This window comes from Tursiops truncatus, chromosome 14, assembly GCF_011762595.2.
Source record: "Tursiops truncatus isolate mTurTru1 chromosome 14, mTurTru1.mat.Y, whole genome shotgun sequence".
In the NCBI taxonomy this organism is placed as follows: domain Eukaryota; kingdom Metazoa; phylum Chordata; class Mammalia; order Artiodactyla; family Delphinidae; genus Tursiops; species Tursiops truncatus.
Genome location: NC_047047.1, coordinates 26,775,444 through 26,793,316, shown reverse-complemented (window position 1 = coordinate 26,793,316; position 17,873 = coordinate 26,775,444). Strand labels below are relative to the sequence as shown.

At 36.4% G+C, this 17,873-nt stretch overlaps 1 protein-coding gene and 1 pseudogene across 16 annotated transcripts in view; one reads left to right on the top strand and one right to left on the bottom strand.

Annotated features, from left to right (window-relative positions):
* Positions 1-17,873, top strand: part of ALMS1 (ALMS1 centrosome and basal body associated protein) — a 260,107-nt gene that overhangs the window by 156,192 nt on the left and 86,042 nt on the right. For 12 of the 16 annotated variants that reach the window (XR_004521725.2, XR_004521724.2, XM_073791243.1 and 9 more), the window contains 3 exons: positions 535-705; positions 10,639-10,776; positions 13,097-13,267. Coding sequence is in view for 13 of the 16 variants with exons in the window: in XM_073791243.1 (XP_073647344.1) it covers positions 535-705; positions 10,639-10,776; positions 13,097-13,267 (480 nt within the window). In the remaining 3 variants the exon portion in view is untranslated. Of the gene's footprint in view, positions 1-534; positions 706-10,638; positions 10,777-13,096; positions 13,268-17,873 lie in introns of those variants that run through there. The other 4 variants (XR_004521726.2, XM_073791240.1, XM_073791242.1 and 1 more) reach the window with 4 other exon arrangements.
* LOC117307840 (eIF5-mimic protein 2 pseudogene) lies at positions 6,139-7,655 on the bottom strand (annotated as a pseudogene).

Below are 17,873 nucleotides of genomic sequence, written 5' to 3'. Positions count from 1 at the left end.
CGGCAGGCGGACTCTCAACCACTGCGCCACCAGGGAAGACCCCAAACAATTTTTAATAGCTCCCACCACTGTCTTTAATGTAGTCCATAATACAGTCTGACCACAAAAGTATCTGATTTTTTTGTTTAATCTGTTTTCCTGCTTCCTGGTCTTTGCTAATGCTGTAACCTCTACCTAAAATACCTTTGTTTCTTCCTCTCCATATTTCAAAAAGCCTACTTATTTTCCAAGGTACAAACTATTTTCTCCTCCTCTGAAAATGTTCCTGAGCCAGAAATTGTCTCCCTTCTAACTTATATGTCTCCTCTTATGTCATTTGCTTCTCCAGTATATTGTTGCAATATTGTACATTTCTGACAGCTTCAGTTTGACTGATGTCTCCTTCTGATTACCCTGTAACACTCCCATGGTAGTGCCTTTTTTTTTTTTTTTTTTGGTAGTGCCTTTTTTATAGAAGTGGTTTAAGAGGTAAATTTTTTGTCTTTCTTCAATCTGTACTTGTGTTAACTGTACTACTTTTCCATTTTTCTGTAGGATCCAATGATGCCATTGCTCCAGACTTCCCGGCTCAGGTGCTAGGCACAAGGGATGATGACCTGGCAGACACTGTTAACATTAAACATAAAGAGGGAATCTACAGTAAGAGGGTGGTAACTAAGGCATCCTTGTCAATGGGGAAAAAACCCTTTCAGAAAGATAATGCAGGTGACTGGATTGGCTTTGTGTATTCTGTGGCCTTTTTTTTTTAAAAAGGAACTTCTTTCTTTCTTTCTTTCTTTCTTTCTTTCTTTATTTCTTTATTTATTTTTGGCTGTGTTGGTCTTCGTTTCTGTGCGAGGGCTTTCTCTAGTTGCGGCGAGTGGGGGCACTCTTCATTGCGGTGCATGGGCCTCTCAGTATCGCGACCTCTCTTGTTGCGGAGCACAGGCTCCAGATGCGCAGGCTCAGTAGTTGTGGCTCACGGGCCCAGTTGCTCCGCGGCATGTGGGATCTTCCCAGACCAGGGCTCGAACCCGTGTCCCCTGCATTGGCAGGCAGATTCTCAACCACTGTGCCACCAGGGAAGCCCTCTGTGGCCTTTTTTTTTCCTGTTCATCTTAAATGAGAGTATTGTTCAGGCTTTCTTTTTTTTCTGCTTTGTTAATGGAAACTTTTCTCCTAGCTGTTTTATTGGATATGTACAAGAAGGAAAATATAAAATCTTTTTAAATGCTTTAGATTTTTGAAAACTGTAGACTTTATTTTCACTATGGGAAATATATTGCAACTTTTGAAATGAAATAGTATCCATTTAAGTATGTTTTAAAGACTAAAATTCATAGAAAATCTTGATTAAAATGCCTCATGAATTTATCTGTCAGATGGTACAAACTAATGTCTCATAGGTTAGATTCTGCAGGAAAGTGTATGGCTCACATGGTGTTTTAAATTTTTAAAAATTTTGCTGCCAACATCTAAAAATAAGATTTGGGGCTTCCCTTGAGAAGTCAGAATATGTAGTGGCACTCAACTTGTATTATTCCATGGCAGTTATCAGTTGACCCTGAGGCATGGTTGTCCTCTGCAGAGAGGACATACATTCTCCTGTTTGCTTCAGTCCCCACGAGTCTCGGACTCAATCCACTTCATACATCTACCTTGTCAGTCTGGTGACTGTGGGTATTTGAATTTTCATCCTTGCCCCCAGATATAGGTCCCACTGTTTTATAAAAGCTTTTAATCTTTAGGAATCTGCATGATTGTTTTTCCTTTGCATCCCTGACATTGTGCTTCTTTAACTGATGCACAGTAGTATTTATTAAATAAAAATTCCAGGAGCCACTGAAATTTCTACATGTATACTTGCATGTGTTGCTTTGTTGCATTTACAGTTTTTTATTCCTGTGCATAGCTATTAGGCAAATAGGACCTACTGATCCCGGGGCAGTATTCAAACATAGGCTGGCTCTATGTTCCAGTTTTGGCATAGTGTTAATGACTTCATATGATGTTGTTAATGCTTTTATGAGGAAACCGAATGAAAGGCTGCTTGCTAAAGTGCACACATTTATTCTTCCAGATAACTTTTTGTTGCACTGAAAAGCATTTTGAAGTCTTTTGAAATAAGATAAAAGAAGTACATCTGCCAGTTAACGTTGAGGCTGCCAAGTAAATAGAAAGGCAAATATTTTTGCAAAATGTAGTTCATAAATAAAAACTCTCATATACAAGCTATATATTAGTGGTAATTTGGTACATATAGATAACCCTGTGATCCCACTGTCAGACAATTGAGAAGGAGGTGGATGTAGAAAAATTGGCAGGGAACAAAGTGATAGACTAAGGGAACTCCATCAGAAGTCTGCACAATGAACTTACCAAATATAACTCACCTCTAGTTTGCATTTGGTAAGGATGATGTGTGTGAAATAAGTTAGGCTTTGTTCACTGAGGGACCCCTATAACTTCCCACTTGTTATGTGGGTCCACTGCTACTATTATTGTTGGTCTATTTCCAGACTTAACATCCTAAGGAGAAGTCCTCTTATTTCACCGTTTGGAGAAGCCCAGCCTCAGAGCCTCTCACTTTAAAGGATTTAGAAGAATAGGGGGAAGATACTTGCTGGGGAAAATTGAATAGTGACTTCTGTATAATAGCTAAGTGAGCCCATTAAATATATCAGAAGTAAAAATCTCAGTAGAAGGATTGGAATATAAAAGTGAGGAAATCTGTTAGGAAACAACATAAAAAGAAGGGAAAATGAAAAAAAATTCAAGATTGGCCCCAGAGGGTCAACATCAAAAACAGATGTTCCATAGAGATAGTAGAGAAGATAGAAAAGAAGAACTCAAAGGACTAGTATAGGAATAAATTCCAAAACTGAAGGATATGAATTTCCATGCTAATAGGAATTGTCATGTACATAAAAATCCACACCAAGGCACATGACCTTGAAATTTTGAAACACTGGCAAGGAAAGAGATTCTGAAAGCTTCCAGAAAGAAAACAGGTACCATATAAAGAAATGCAAATTAGACTGACATTAAGCTTTTCAAAAATAATACATGGAACTAGAAACCAAAGGAGTGATGCCTTGAAATTCTGAGGGAAAATTATTTCACTAAATAAAATGAAGGAGTAGATTTAATTTTTTTTAAAGGAAAACATGGGATGGAGGAAATGGGGCCAACATAGAAGAGGGGGGAAAGGAATTGCCATTGCAGCAGTGGTACAGAAGATCTAGAACAAGTTCAGATTGAGGACTGTAAGAAAAAGGTCGAGTTGATAGAATACCTTATGTAGTTGACTGTATTTAGAAGAGATTTTCAATTCTATTTACATTTATGAGGATGATGTAGGGATTGGTATATAGAAACATAGCAAATGCAAAAATAGGCAATTATTAACTCCTCAGTAAAAGCAAAACTTTGTAAAAGAAAATAAATGTGATTACGGTATACTAGTTGGTTTAACTGAATAATAGAAACATAACACAATCACTGAATATTGATTTAATCATCATGACTACAATTTACATAATATATAAACAATGAACATTAATATAGGGCTAAAACTTTTCAGAAGATAGATTGAGGGAATATGGGTGTGACAGGAAAGTTCTATAAAAGGTAAATCCATGTTGATCATAGAAGGAAATAAAAAATAATTTCTGGAACTAAAAAGGATACAGCAATATAAAGGCATGTTATTTGGAAACAAGGATAGTGATACTAGAAGAAATGGCTAAATAAATTGGTGGTATTTGAAAACTGTTGATTTCTGTTATAAGTTTACTGGAACTATTTGACTTTCAAAACCATTTGTATATGTTCTTTTGATTAGATTACAGTTTATTTTGCCTTACCTCCCAAAACATGGAAGAGATGGAAAATGATATATTTGGCAAATACTAACTAAAATAAAGCTAATGAGCAATGTTAATATTGACAAAATAAAATTCCAGGCCAAAAAATATTAATATATATTATGAGTTTACCTCATAATAACAAAAGTCTCAAATATACCAATAAGATAAAATTTGAGTTTATTTTCTTTTACTCAAACTTGTATGCAGGAAAAATGACAGGAAAATATAGGTAAACCCAACAATACATATCTATCAGAAAGTGAGAGACCAGGAAAGAAAATTAAAGTAGACAAGATTTAAAAATGGAATTTAAAAGTTTGACTTACTATAGAGAACTTTTCATTTTTTTAAGAACACACGGAACACTTAGAAAAATTGATGAAGCTGTTGGTTTTGAAGAATTGATGTTCAAACAGAACAGCTTCTTTGACTACAGTGTAGCTAAAGTAGAACTCAACAATAAAAACATGGAATAACAAAATGAAACAAAAATCTGTTTTATGGGTTAAGTAGTAATCCCCCCAAAATTCATGTCCACAGGAAACTTCAGAATGTGATGTTATTTGGACATAGGGTCTTTGCAAATGTCATTAGTTAAAGATCTCTAGGTTATATCATCCTGGATGTAGGGTGGGCCTTAAATCCAATGATTAGTGTACTTATAAAAAGAGGAGAGGAGGCCATGTGAAGACAGGAGCAGAGATTGGAATTATGCTGTCCGAAGCCAGGAGCACTAGGGGTCACTAGAAGCTGGAAGAGACAAGGAAAGATTCTCCCAGATAGACTTTTGAGAGACCATGTTCCTGCTGACACTTTGATTTCGACTTCTAAACTCCAGATCTGTGGGAGAATACATTTATTTTGTTTTAAGCCACTCAGTTTGTAGTAATTTATTGTGGCAGCCCTAGGAAACTAATATACCTAATATGTAAATATTATATATATATACTAATATAATAAACATGTATTTGAAAATTTAAAAATGTAATTCTAAGTAACTCAGAAGTTAAAGTCATACTGGAAGTTACAATATATTTAAAACTAAATAATAATAAAATTCTGCTATCAAAATGTATAGAAGATAGCCAAAGTGATTAGGGGTAACGTTACACCCTTAAATACAAATAATAAAAAATTGAAAAAGATTCTAGAAGGTTTACACTACCAAGTATCAAAACTTATTATGAAACTTTAGTAATTAAGACAGTGTGATGTTGGCACAAGAATAAATAGGCTGACCATAGAAGAGAATACTCCAGATTCACATATATGGACACCTGATTTACAGTAAAGGTACCACTGCAGTATGGTGGGGGAAAAGATGATCTTTTCAGTAAAATGATGTTAGGTAAATTGGATGTTAGGAAAAAAATAGAACTATGACCCCCCTACATTACACTGTACACCAAAATCAATTCTTTATACTTCAGATTTAAATATGAAAGGCATAGATAGATGGATAGGTCAGTCTTCTGCAAGAAAATACAGAGGAGTATGTCCTCACAATCTTGGAATGGGAAAACATTTATTAAATTGGATCCCCACCCCCAAAAAATAGTAGCCATAAAAAAAAAAACTGACAGATATGCCACATTAAATTAAGGGATTCTATTAATTAAACACCAAATAAAAGAGTAAAAGGCAAGCCACAGAGTGGGGAAGATATTTACAATACATATCTCATAAAGGACTTCTATCCAGAATATAAAAAGAACTCATACAAATAGTATGAAAAAGTTAGGCAATCCAATTTTTAAAAAGGACAGAAGGCTTGAATAGGTACTTTTTATAAAAGAGACTATCCAGTAGCCAATGAACGTATGCAAAATATTCAACTTAATTCATCAACAGGGAATTGCAAATTAAGACCACAGTAAGATATCTCTGCATACCCATTAAAATGGCTGAAATGAAAAAGTTAATACTGTGTTGGTAAGAATATAGAACAAACAGTACTTATTCACTGCTGGTAAGAATGTAAATTGGTAGAGTGACCTTGGAAAGCAATTTGCCATTATCTACTAAGTTACACAAAAGCATAACAGAGCAGTTCTGTTCCTAACTATATACTCCACAGGAAAGGATGTGCGTGAGCACCAAGACATACATGAATATTCTTTTTTTTTTTTTACTTTTACAGTTTAATTTGCAAACAATTTTTATAACAAATTATTTTTAACCAAATCATATCTTGAAAACTGTTGATATAGAAAACCCAGGGGAAAAGTGAACTATTCATTGTGGAAGGCCTTAAATTACATTATTACAGTAGAAAATACAGGAGGTAGAAGATAAGTGAAAAGACTAATGCAACATTAAATTCAAATCTGTAGCTCCTGTAGCTACTTAAAACATGGTTTCAGAAACTAAATCCAACATTTCCAGTAACCGTAGAAACAGTTAAAATTTGCCATGAAAGCCCTTATATCGTGCTTGATATAGGGAGGTAGGAAGATGTAAGAACCAGGACACAGGAGACATGATATTTTATCTACAACTCCTGTTTGCTTTACTGAGGGTGTAGTTTCAAATTCAGTCACCTCCTTCAGCTTCAGACTCAGATTCTTCTTCAGCATTTTTGAGCCGCTCTACAAACTTTTTCATTTGTTCAAGGAAGACACTTTTCCCCTTGGCAACATGTGCATCTTTATACCACTTCAGAATGGGTTCTTCACTCAGAACTTCAGCTTTATAAAAAAGCACCACTATTTTCTGGAAGGCTTTCATGAAATGAATGTTGTCATAGCAATACTCCTGAATCTTCAGTTACAGAATCAGCGCAGACTGACCTTGAGTTGTAAAGGCAGCAAGTAGAGGGCTGTATTGCTTCAAGTGCTTGATGGCTTGCTCTGCTACAAGCTCCTCTTTTTTGTTCCATTCCACGGTGCTCATTACACTGGACCATACTATTCCAATGACAGCTGGTTCTGGGATGTTGTTTTTCTTCACCTCCTCCTTGACATACAAAATTGTATCCTTAAATGGATCACCACGGGACATCTGTTCTTGAAGTTCTTTCTGGAGTTCCTTACGAGCTCCTATGGTTTGCTGATTCCAAACATACTGTGAAAGCTCTTTCAAGCCTGCCTCAGTAAAATACTTTGTGAAGTGTTCAACGCTTTGTTTATTGGCAGGAAAAAGTTCCATCAGTCTGTTATCCATGCTCACTTTCCAAAGACTTGGAGCTACTGCATTGATATCTTTTTCATTTATCCATGATTTAAAGAGCTTTACAGCAAAAGCTGCTGAAACCCCTTCTTTAACCAAATTCTCATGATAAAGGCTATTAAGAATGGATGCATTAAGTGTTCCATTAGCCAGAATAACACCAGTCAACATAGCCAGCTTGTTCCTCTCCGACTCTGAAAAACCCTTTAAGAACAGCAGCAGCTTTTTAACTTCCATCTTCAAAACTTTTCTCCAGGTATTTGTAGCACCTGATTAACTTGTTAAAAACCTGAGCAAATGCTTGCATGGTCTCTAGGTCCTCTTGTGCTGCAAACACACTAACATCTGTACGCATCATGTCATCTGCCAGTGTACCACCTGGGGCCAGCATTCCACCGGCCACCAGAATGTCAAAGAGTGTTTCTGCATATCGGCGATAGTCAAGTTTTGCTCCAGAAGCATCAAGAAACTTTGCTACTGCTTCCAAATCAGTACCAGTTTCAGTTAAGCCTTGAATAATACAGTCTTGAAACTGAGTAGGGTCAAACCTCTCTTTTTCATCTCTTTTTCTGGTTTTAAAACGCTGGCCTGATAGCGTTGCCTTTTGCTGCTTTTGATTATTCATAAAAGACACCCGAATTTAAGGCGAAGAGAAAAGAACCAGAAATCCCGGAGGTGGCGGCAACTGTGGCGGTGTCTCCTCTGCCACATGAATATTCTTTACAGCAGTTTTTGTAATAGCTCCAAACTGGCAATTACCCTGATGCCATTATTTTTATATTTATTATGCCATTATTTTTCCAGTAGTATGAGTGAATTGTACCATATTAACACTGTTGAATAGTAACCAGTAAATGAGACTGAGTAAAAGACAAATATATGTTTTAACACTTAACGAATCTGACAAATATAATGTAAGAGAAGAAAGCAAGACATAAAGGCTATGTGCTGTATTATTCCATTTATATAAAGTTCAGATATATAAGTAATTTGTTGCATTTAAAATGGGGTGTTATGCTCAGCCTGAGGGAGATTGAAAGAATGAGGGGAGAGCATATAGGGTTATATAGGCAGATTTTTTTTTTTTTTACCTGGGTACATGTTCACTTTTTAACAATTAACTGAGTTCTCTGTGCATTTTTTGATACATGTCTTCTGATACATAATGCAAAAGATTTTTTAAGATACTTTTTTTAAAAACAACAAAAAATAAGTACTTAGAAATGAATCTAACAAAGGACATGAAAAACTAGAGAAAATGATAAAGCTTCATTGAAATATATTAAGGAAGACTTAAATAAATTCAATGAATTGCTACTCAAAATTCCAGTAGATTTTTTCATAGAACTTGACAGGCTGATTCCAAAATTTTTTTGGAAATTCAAGAAGTATATTTAAAGAATAAGGTAAGGGAACTTGCTATACCAGACATCAAAAGACGTGTGTGTGTGTGTGTGTGTACACATATATAAAATTTATATATAATTTATATATATATATAATATATATGTTTAAGACCTCACTTGCAAAGGAATAAACAAAGAAAAGTGGAACAACATGTTGACCCAGAAACACACCCATGAATGTGGAAACTAATATATGAAACAGATGACATAACAATCCTGGAGAAAGGGTGAACTATTCAATAGTGTTTGGACCATTGATTATATATGTAAGAAAAAATAAAATCAGATAGATCCCTGCTGCACATTAAACAAAAATGTAGTCCAAATGATATTAAATGTAAAAAGAAAACTTTAAGCTTTTAGAATTCAGATGACCTTTGACCATGAAAGAATGATTTCTTAAATAAGACACACAAAGCACAGACCGTGAAGGAAAAAGAAAATAAGTGGTATTATTAAAATGAAAAATTTTGTGCACCGAAAGACATCATAAATAATTCAAAGACAAGACACAGACTGAGAGAAGATATTTGAAACTCATACAACCTACAAAGAAATTTTATAGTAATGTTCATTGTAATGCTTTTCAGTATTAAACAATTAGAGGGCTTCCCTGGTGGCGCAGTAGTTGAGAGTCTGCCTGCCGATGCAGGGGACACGGGTTCGTGCCCCGGTCTGGGAAGATCCCACATGCTGCGGAGCGGCTGGGCCTGTGAGCCATGGCCACTGAGCCTGCACGTCTGGAGCCTTTGCTCCGCAATGGGAGAGGCCACAACAGTGAGAGGCCCGCGTACCACCAAAAAAAAAAAAAAAAAAAAAAAAATTAGAAATAGCCTAAAGTTTACCAACAGGTGAAAATTGATATATTAATTCCATAGAATTCTACATAACACTGAGAATGAGTTAATTAGAGTCACTATGAGTAAATCCCCCAGTCGTAATACTGAGTGTAAAAGGCAAGTTATTTAAAGGTACACAGAGTATTATACCCTTTATATAAAGTTTAAAGACACGCAAAACCATCCAGTACATTGTTGACTAATACATGCAGCACTGTATAGTAAAAAGTTCAAGAACATCCTTGAGATTGACGAACTCTAAATTGAGCTTAAGGTTGCTACTGAAAAGAGAGAATGGTATCATTGAGGCTTTACACAGGGTATCATTATATCATTATATCTGTAATGTTTTATCTTATTTCTTATGCTCTATAGTAGACACATTGGTGTTCATTATGTTGTTTTTCGTAATCTCTATTGCCTTTCTGACTGCTTTGTTGAAAAATATTCATTCTTAGAGATAGGAAATGAATCTCTTGTCAATCCATTGTAAAAAACATATAACCGTATTAACTGCTTGATAACTGTATCCTAGTTGTTGTATTGGTGATTTTTAATTTATTTACCAACATTATTATTTTGCACTTGCGTTTTCTCATACAATAAAAAAGAAAAGAAAGCTTCCCTGGTGGCGCAGTGGTTGAGAGTCCACCTGCCGATGCAGGGGACACAGGTTTGTGCCCCGGTCTGGGAAGATCCCACATGCCGTGGAGCGGCTGGGCCCGTGAGCCATGGCCACTGAGCCTGCGCGTCCGGAGCCTGTGCTTCACAATGGGAGAGGCCACAACAGTGAGAGGCCCGCGTACCACAAAAAAAAAAAAAAGAAAAGAAAAGAGCTGATTTTAAAAGACCAATAAGGTAGATAAATCTCTAGCAAGTATGACCAAGAAAAACAGAAGGAAAATAGAAAGCATTAGACAAATTTAACCTCAGGAGATTTTAAAGAATTATATAAGTACTATATATAAAATCTAGATGATATAGATGCTTTTCTAGGATTATATGAAATATCAAAATTTGCCCCCTAAGTGACAAAAATTTTGAATAGTCTTGTTCAGATGTACTTTGCCACTTTGAAAGATACCTGATCTGGATTTTTTTTTTAAACTGTTGCATCAAAACAGCAAAGAACAGATTTTGTTTAAAGTGATTGTACACAGAAAAATATGGAGAACTTTCCAAACCCCCCAAAACTGTCATATGTTATAAAGTCCTTAAAACTGTCACAGCTTTTACATGGTTGAGCCTAAGAGATGCTTTTTTTCCTAATATATAAAGAGGTTTTTGTTTTGGTTTTTGTTTGGGGTGGAAGGGGTGGATTACTTGCTTGTGTTATCTTTTCCTTCTCCCTGGGATCAAATGACATCATTATTCCAGATGCTCAAGTTCAAGTTCTTACCACTGGGGATGAGGACCTCTCAGACAAAAACCAGAAAAAGGAGATCTACAGTGAAAGGGCAGTGACCGAGGCTTCTCGATCTGAAGAAAAAGAATCCTTGCAGAAAGACATTACAGGTAGTGGAACTGAATCATCTGCCTATTGTTTTATTCTGACCTTCTAAAATGAATATAAATAGAAAAATATTATATATTCTTGCTCTCTTCAACCCTCCATCTTGTTCATATGTGAAATAGGATGTTAGCTGCAACTTTTGGTGTACACTGGCAGGTAAAACTAACATTTTTAAAGCTCCTTGAGATATTTTTGGAGAACTTTATGAATATTATACACAAATTAATCGCATTGCCAGAAATTCACATAATGGACTTTTAAAAACTCTACTGATAAAAACATTTGTTGCCATGAGATGCTAATTCTCTAATAAAATTGTTTTATATAGGCCTTTGTTCTTCAGGAATTTAGCTTGTTTACTTCCTAACTACCTTCCCAGTTAATTTACTTTGGTAGGACTGTGCTGATTAAAAATGCCTGTAAAAGTGTGTTTCGTTTAGGATAGTTTTGGCTCTGAGAGATGAAAACAAAAACAAAATGACATTGGCTTAAAGAAGACAGAAAAGAGTATCAGGGAACAAAGCTCTTTCTCTCCTTTTGCTTCAACATTTTAGCCTCCATTCTCATGCTGTAGTTGTCAGACACGTATTCCAGCCAGCAAAAAGGAAAACAAAGGAAAAAGAGGGCTTCCCTGGTGGCGCAGTGGTTGGGAGTCCCCCTGCCAATGCAGGGGACACGGGTTCGTGCCCCGGTCCGGGAGGATCCCACATTCGTGCCCTGGTCCGGGAGGATCCCACATGCTGCGGAGCGGCTGGGCCCATGAGCCGTGGCCGCTGAGCCTGTGCGTCCGGAGCCTGTGCTCCGCAATGGGAGAGGCCACAGCAGTGAGAGGCCCGTGTACCACAAAAAAAAAAAAAAAAAAAAAAAAAAGGATAAAGAAAAAAGTGTATTTCTTCCTTTAAATACTTCTCAAAAGTTAAATGTACCATTCCCCTTCCATCCTATTGGCCAGACTTATTCACATGGTCACACCAACCTATGTTGCCCGGGAGGCTGGGAAATATAATCTCTATTATGGTATGCCCAGATAAATCAGGTTCTATTTTAGAGGAAAAGGAAAATGGATTTCAGAGGACAGCTGGTAGTCTGCCACAAGTATAAATAGAAACATATTTTGGAGTATAATTAGCCACTTCTCTTTTTTGTGTATTGATTCTTTTTCAGAAGTTATATTGTATTCTGGGCAAATATTGTATTTGAAAACTTACCAGCTTTTTTGCTGTTTTTAAACAAATGCTTCAGAAAAAGTTTTGATCATGTTAATTTCCTCATCAAAAAGTTTTCATTGCCCTTGAAAATAAAAACTAGGACTTCGCTGGTGGTGCAGTGGTTAAGAATCCGCCTGCCAAAGCAGGGGACACGGGTTCGAGCCCTCCTGTGCTCCGCAGCAAGAGAAGCCACCGCAATGAGAAGCCTGCGCAAAAAAAAAAAAGAATGAAAACTAAATTTTTTAGCCTAGTCTTTCAGAACAGTAGAATGGGCTCCCAAAGAACTTTTCAAATGCTAATTTTTCTCTCTTTTCCTTACAAATTCTATAATCTAATAAATTATATACTTGCACTGTTTCTTAGATGTTCAGTTGCTTTCCTGATTCCATTTTTTTCATATGTAGTCACCTTTGCCCAAAATGCTTTTCTCTTTCCATCTCTTTTTTTTTTTTTTTTTTTGCGGTACGTGGACCTCTCACTGTTGCGGCCTCTCCCGTTGCGGAGCACAGGCTCCGGACGTGCAGGCTCAGCGGCCATGGCTCATGGGCCCAGCCGCTTTGTGGCATAGGGGATCTTCCTGGACCGGGGCACGAACCTGTGTCCCCTGCATCGGCCGGCGGACTCTCAACCACTATGCCACCAGGGAAGCCCTCCATCTCACTTTTTTTTTGTTTTAAACATCTTTATTGGAGTATAATTGCTTTACAATGGTGTGTTAGTTTCTGCTTTATAACAAAGTGAATCAGCTATACATATACATATATCCCCGTATCTCCTCCCTCTTGTGTCTCCCACCCTCCCTATCCCACCCCTCTAGGTGGTCATATAGCACTGAGTTGATCTCCCTGTGCTATGCGGCTGCTTCCCACTAGCTATCTATTTTACATTTGGTAGTGTATATAAGTCCCTGCCACTCTCTCACTTCGTCCCATCTTACCCTTCCCCCTCCCCGTGTCCTCAAGTCTGTTCTCTACGTCTGTGTCTTTATTCCTGTCCTGCATCCATCTCACTGTTTATCCAGCGTAACTATCTTCTCACACTAGTAGATGCTTGAGAGGTATTTTAAAATAATTTTTGTCAGCTTCCTGTCTGAATCTTGATTTTCCTCTCTTAGGTTCCAGTGCTGCTGCTGCTTCAGAGCAGTCAGCTCAACTACAAGACACGAAGATTGTTAATCTACCAGACACTAAAGCCACTAAACAGAAAGAGGAGATCCACAGTAAGAGGACAGTTCCTAAGGAAGGCTGGCCCGAAGAGAAGAAATCCTTGCAAATAGATATTGCAGGTAATGGGGAGTGGGGTAGGGGGTGTGAGAGAGAGAGAGCATGCGCACGCAAACGCCTGTGTCTATGTGTTTCCACTTAATTCTGATGAGACTGTAGTCTCACAATTTAAACAGAGTTCCATTTTTTTATTTTTTGCTTTCTTATGCATATCACTTCAGTGCTTCTCTGTCTGTGTGGATGTATGTATTTATTTGTAAGATAATTGTTACTTCTGGGAAAAGATACTGGCAATTTAGAAACAAAATTACAATTAAATACTCAAGGCTGATAGTATTAGAAGTGAAGTATCATGTCTCAACACTGAAACAGCAGAAAGCTTAAGGCATTCCAGATGACTGTGACAAAGACAGAAAGAACCTCAATACAAACTTTTTAAAAATTACGATAAAAAGGACCCAAGATCAAATCTATTTATGTTTACCCATGGCCCCCTTTCTCTAATAACATAAAAGAAAACTGTATAGGACACAAGCCGTTACTACCTAGCTGTCAAACTTTATGTCTTAGAGGAATATAGAACAGTATCCAGATAAGAAAAGAAAGGAGTCAAGAAGCTAATCTGTGGATACTGTATTTTGAAAATAGTCCTCGTGCAGCTGCTAACATCAAGAATGTATTAGGTGGATGATTTTCCATAAGGGCACCAAGACTACACAGTAGGAAAAGAATAGTCTCTTCAACAGATGGTGTTGGAAACCTGGATATCCACGTGCAAAAGAATTAATTTGGACCATTACCTTTTACCATATACAAAATTAACTCAAAATGGATCAAAGATCCAAACAGAAGAGCTAAAATTATAAAACTCTTAGAAGAAAACGTGGGGGAAAAGCTTCATGACATTGGATTTGGCAATGATTTCTTGGATATGACACCAAAAGTATAGGCAACAAAAGCAAAAATAAATAAATTATACTGTATCAGAATTTAAAACTCTGCTTCAAAGGATACAATCAACAGAGTTAAAAGACAACCTGTGGAATAGGAGAAAGTATTTGCAAATCATGATAAGTGATGAATATCCAGATTATATATGGAACTTCTAAAACTCAACAACAAAGAAACCCAATTTAAAAATTGGTAAAGGACTCGAATAGACAATTCTCCAGGGAGTATTTATGAATGGCCGACAAGTATATGAAAAGATGCTTAATATCACTAATCATCAGAGAAATGCAAATCAAAACCACAATGAGATACTACTGCACACCTATTAGGATGGGTACTATCAAAAGAACAGAAAATATCAGTTGTTGGCAAGGAGGCAGAGAAATTGGAACCCTTGTGCACTGTTGGTGGAAATATAAAATGGCACAGCCATTATGGAAAACAGTATGGAGGTTCCTAAAAAATTAAAAATAGAATAACGATATGATACAACAATCCCACTTCTGGGTGTATATCCAAAGGAATTCAAAGCAGGATCTCAGAGATATCTGCACACCCATGTTCATTGCAGCATTACTCACAATAATCAAGATATGTCCATCAGCAGATGAATGGATAAATATGTGTGGATAAATGGATAAAAATGTGATATATATACAATAGAATGTTATGCAGCCTTAAAAAAAAGAAAATCCTGTCACACGCTATAACTTAGGTGAATCTCAAGGACCTTGTGCTGAGTGAAATAAGCCAGTCACAAAAAGATAAACATTGTATATTCTACCTATAGGAAGTATCTGAAATAGTGAAAATCTTAGAAACAAAGTAGAAAAGTGGCTGCCAACGGCTGGGGAGAGAAAGGAGGGAAAATTAATGTTTATTGGGTGTAGAGTTTCAGTGTTGCAAGATGAAGATGTTCTAGAGATCTGTTGTGCAACAGTGTGAACATACTTAACACTGCTGAACTGTATGCTTAAAAATTGGTTAAGATGGTAAATTTAATCTTCTGTGTTTATCACACACAAAAAAGAATGTATAAGATGAAAAAACAACATTGCAACTCTGCAGTGGGTAGTCTAGGAGACATAGCTTGGAAAAGAAAGATGGAAACATAACCTGCAGAAACATACTCTAGACCAGGCCGCACAGAGGAGGTGAGTGGCGGGCGAGCGAGCGAAACTTCACCTGCAGCTCCCTATCGCTCCCCATTCCTCATGTTACCGCCTGAACCATCCCCCTACCCCCCACCCCCATCTGTGGAAAAATTGTCTTCCATGACACCGGTCCCTGGTGCCAAAAAAGTTGTGGACTGCTGCCCTAGAGGACCCTCAAGGAGAAATGGATAATACAGAACACTAGGGAGCTTGAACACACATACTTAGCCCATAACAGACCATGGAAATGAAATTTAAAAAAAAAAAAAAAAAGCGTTAGAGAAACATCTGGAAATAATGAGGTTGATGTGTATAAATGTTTGTATGCTTTTTAAAAAAAACCTTTCAAATGATCATAGAACATTTTTTTCAACAGCTTTTTTGATATGTAATGCACATATATAATTCTCCCACTTAAAGTGTACCATTTAATGATTTTTACCCTATTCACAGATATGTGCAACCATCAACACAGTTGATTTTAGAACATTTTTATCACCTCAGAAAGAAACCCTATACCCCTTAGCTATCACCCCTCTGTTTCCTCATCACGCACCTCCCCCCAAGCCCTAAGTCAACCACTGATCTACTTTGTCTCTATTATAAATTTTCCTATTCTAGACCTTAATACAAATGGAATCATTTAATGTGTGGACTTTTGTGACTGGCTTCTTTTAACTCAGCATGATGTTTTCAGGTTCATCCAAGTTACGGGCTTATATCATTATTTTATTCCTTCTAATGGCTCAATAATATTTCATCGTATGTATGTATCACATTTTGTTTATCCGTTTGTTGATGGACATTTGGTTGTTTCCACCTTTTGGCTACTATGAATAATGCTTTTATAAAATAATGATTTTATATTTATAAAATATAAATGCTTTTATGTTCATGTACAGGTTTTTATATGAACAGTATGTTTTCATTTGTCTTGGGTATGTACCCAGGAATGGAATTCCTAGATCATGTGATAACTTTATATTTAATCGTTTGAGGAGTTGTCAGACTGTTTTCCAAAGTGGCTGCACCATTTTACATTCCCAGTAGCAATGTATGAGCGTTTCAATTTCTCTACAAACTCACCAACACTTATTATCTGACTTTTTCATTGGGTCTATTCTAGTGGATGTGAATTTGTATCTCATTTTGATTTTGATTTGCATTTGCCTCATGATTATGATGTTGAACATCTTTCTGTGTGCTTATTGGCCAGTTGTGCATTATCCTTGGAGAAATGTGTATTCAGATCCTGGCCTGGTTTTCATTTGGATTATTTCTCTTTTTTATTGAATTTTAAGAGTTCTATGTATTCTAGATACACACTCTTATCTAAATTTTGATTTTGATATATTCTCCCATTCTGTGAGTTAAAATTGGGAAGTATGAGTCCTCCAACATTATCTTATTTTCATGATTGTCTTGGCTATTCTGGGTCCTTTACAATTCCATATGCTTGCAAAATTTCTACTAAGAAATAAGCTAGGATTCTGATAGGGATTGTGTTGAATCTGTGATCAGTTTGGTGAGAATTGCTTTCTTAACAGTTAAGTCCATGGACTTGGGATGTTTTCCATTTATTTAGATATACTTTAATTTCTTGCAGTAATTTTTTGTAGCTTTCAGAGTAGAAGTTTTTCTCTTCTTATGTTAAATTTACATTAATATTTTAATTTTTTTGAGACTGTTGTGAACAGAATGGTTTTCTTTTGCTTTTGTTTTAGTTTTTGATTTTGTTTTTGGCTGTGCTGCTTGACTTGAGGGATGTTAGTTCCCCAACCAGGGATCTAACTTATGCCCCCTTGCAGTGGAATTGCAGAGTCCTAACCACTGGACCGCCAGAGAATTCCCCCAGAATGGTTTTCTTAATTTCATTTTCAGTTTGTTAATTGCAGGTATATAATAATACAATTGGTTTTTTTAATATTTAACTTTTATCCTGCAACCATGCTGAACTCGTTTATTAGTTCTAAATGGTGAATGGGATTGTTTGCTTAATGTGTCTTTCTTATGTTTCATTGTTAGTATGTAGAAATGCAGCAGATTTCTGTGTATTAATTTCATATCCTGAAACTTTAGCGAATTCATTGATGAGCTCTAGTAGTTTTCTGGTAGCAACTTTAGGATTTTATAGTATCATGTCATCTGTAAAAGTGGACAGCTTACTTCTTCTTTTCCAATTTGGATTTGTTTTATTTCTTTTTCTTCTCTGCTTGCCGTGACTAGGACTTCCAAAACTATGCTGAATAAAAGTGCGAGAGTGGACATCCTTGTCTTGTTCCTGATCTTAGGGGAAATGCTTTCAGCTTTTCACCATTGAGTATAATGTTAGCTGTGGGTTTGTCATATATGGCCTTTATTGTGTTGAGGTATGTTCTCTCTGTGCCTACGTTCTAGAGAGTTTTTATCATAAATGTGTGTTGATATTTGTCAAAAGCTTTTTCTGCATCTATCGAGATGATCATATGTTTTTCTTTTAATAAATTTATTTTATTTATTTATTTTTGGCTGTGTTGAAAGTGCGGGCTTTCTCTAGTTGCAACAAGCGGGGGCTACTCTTTGT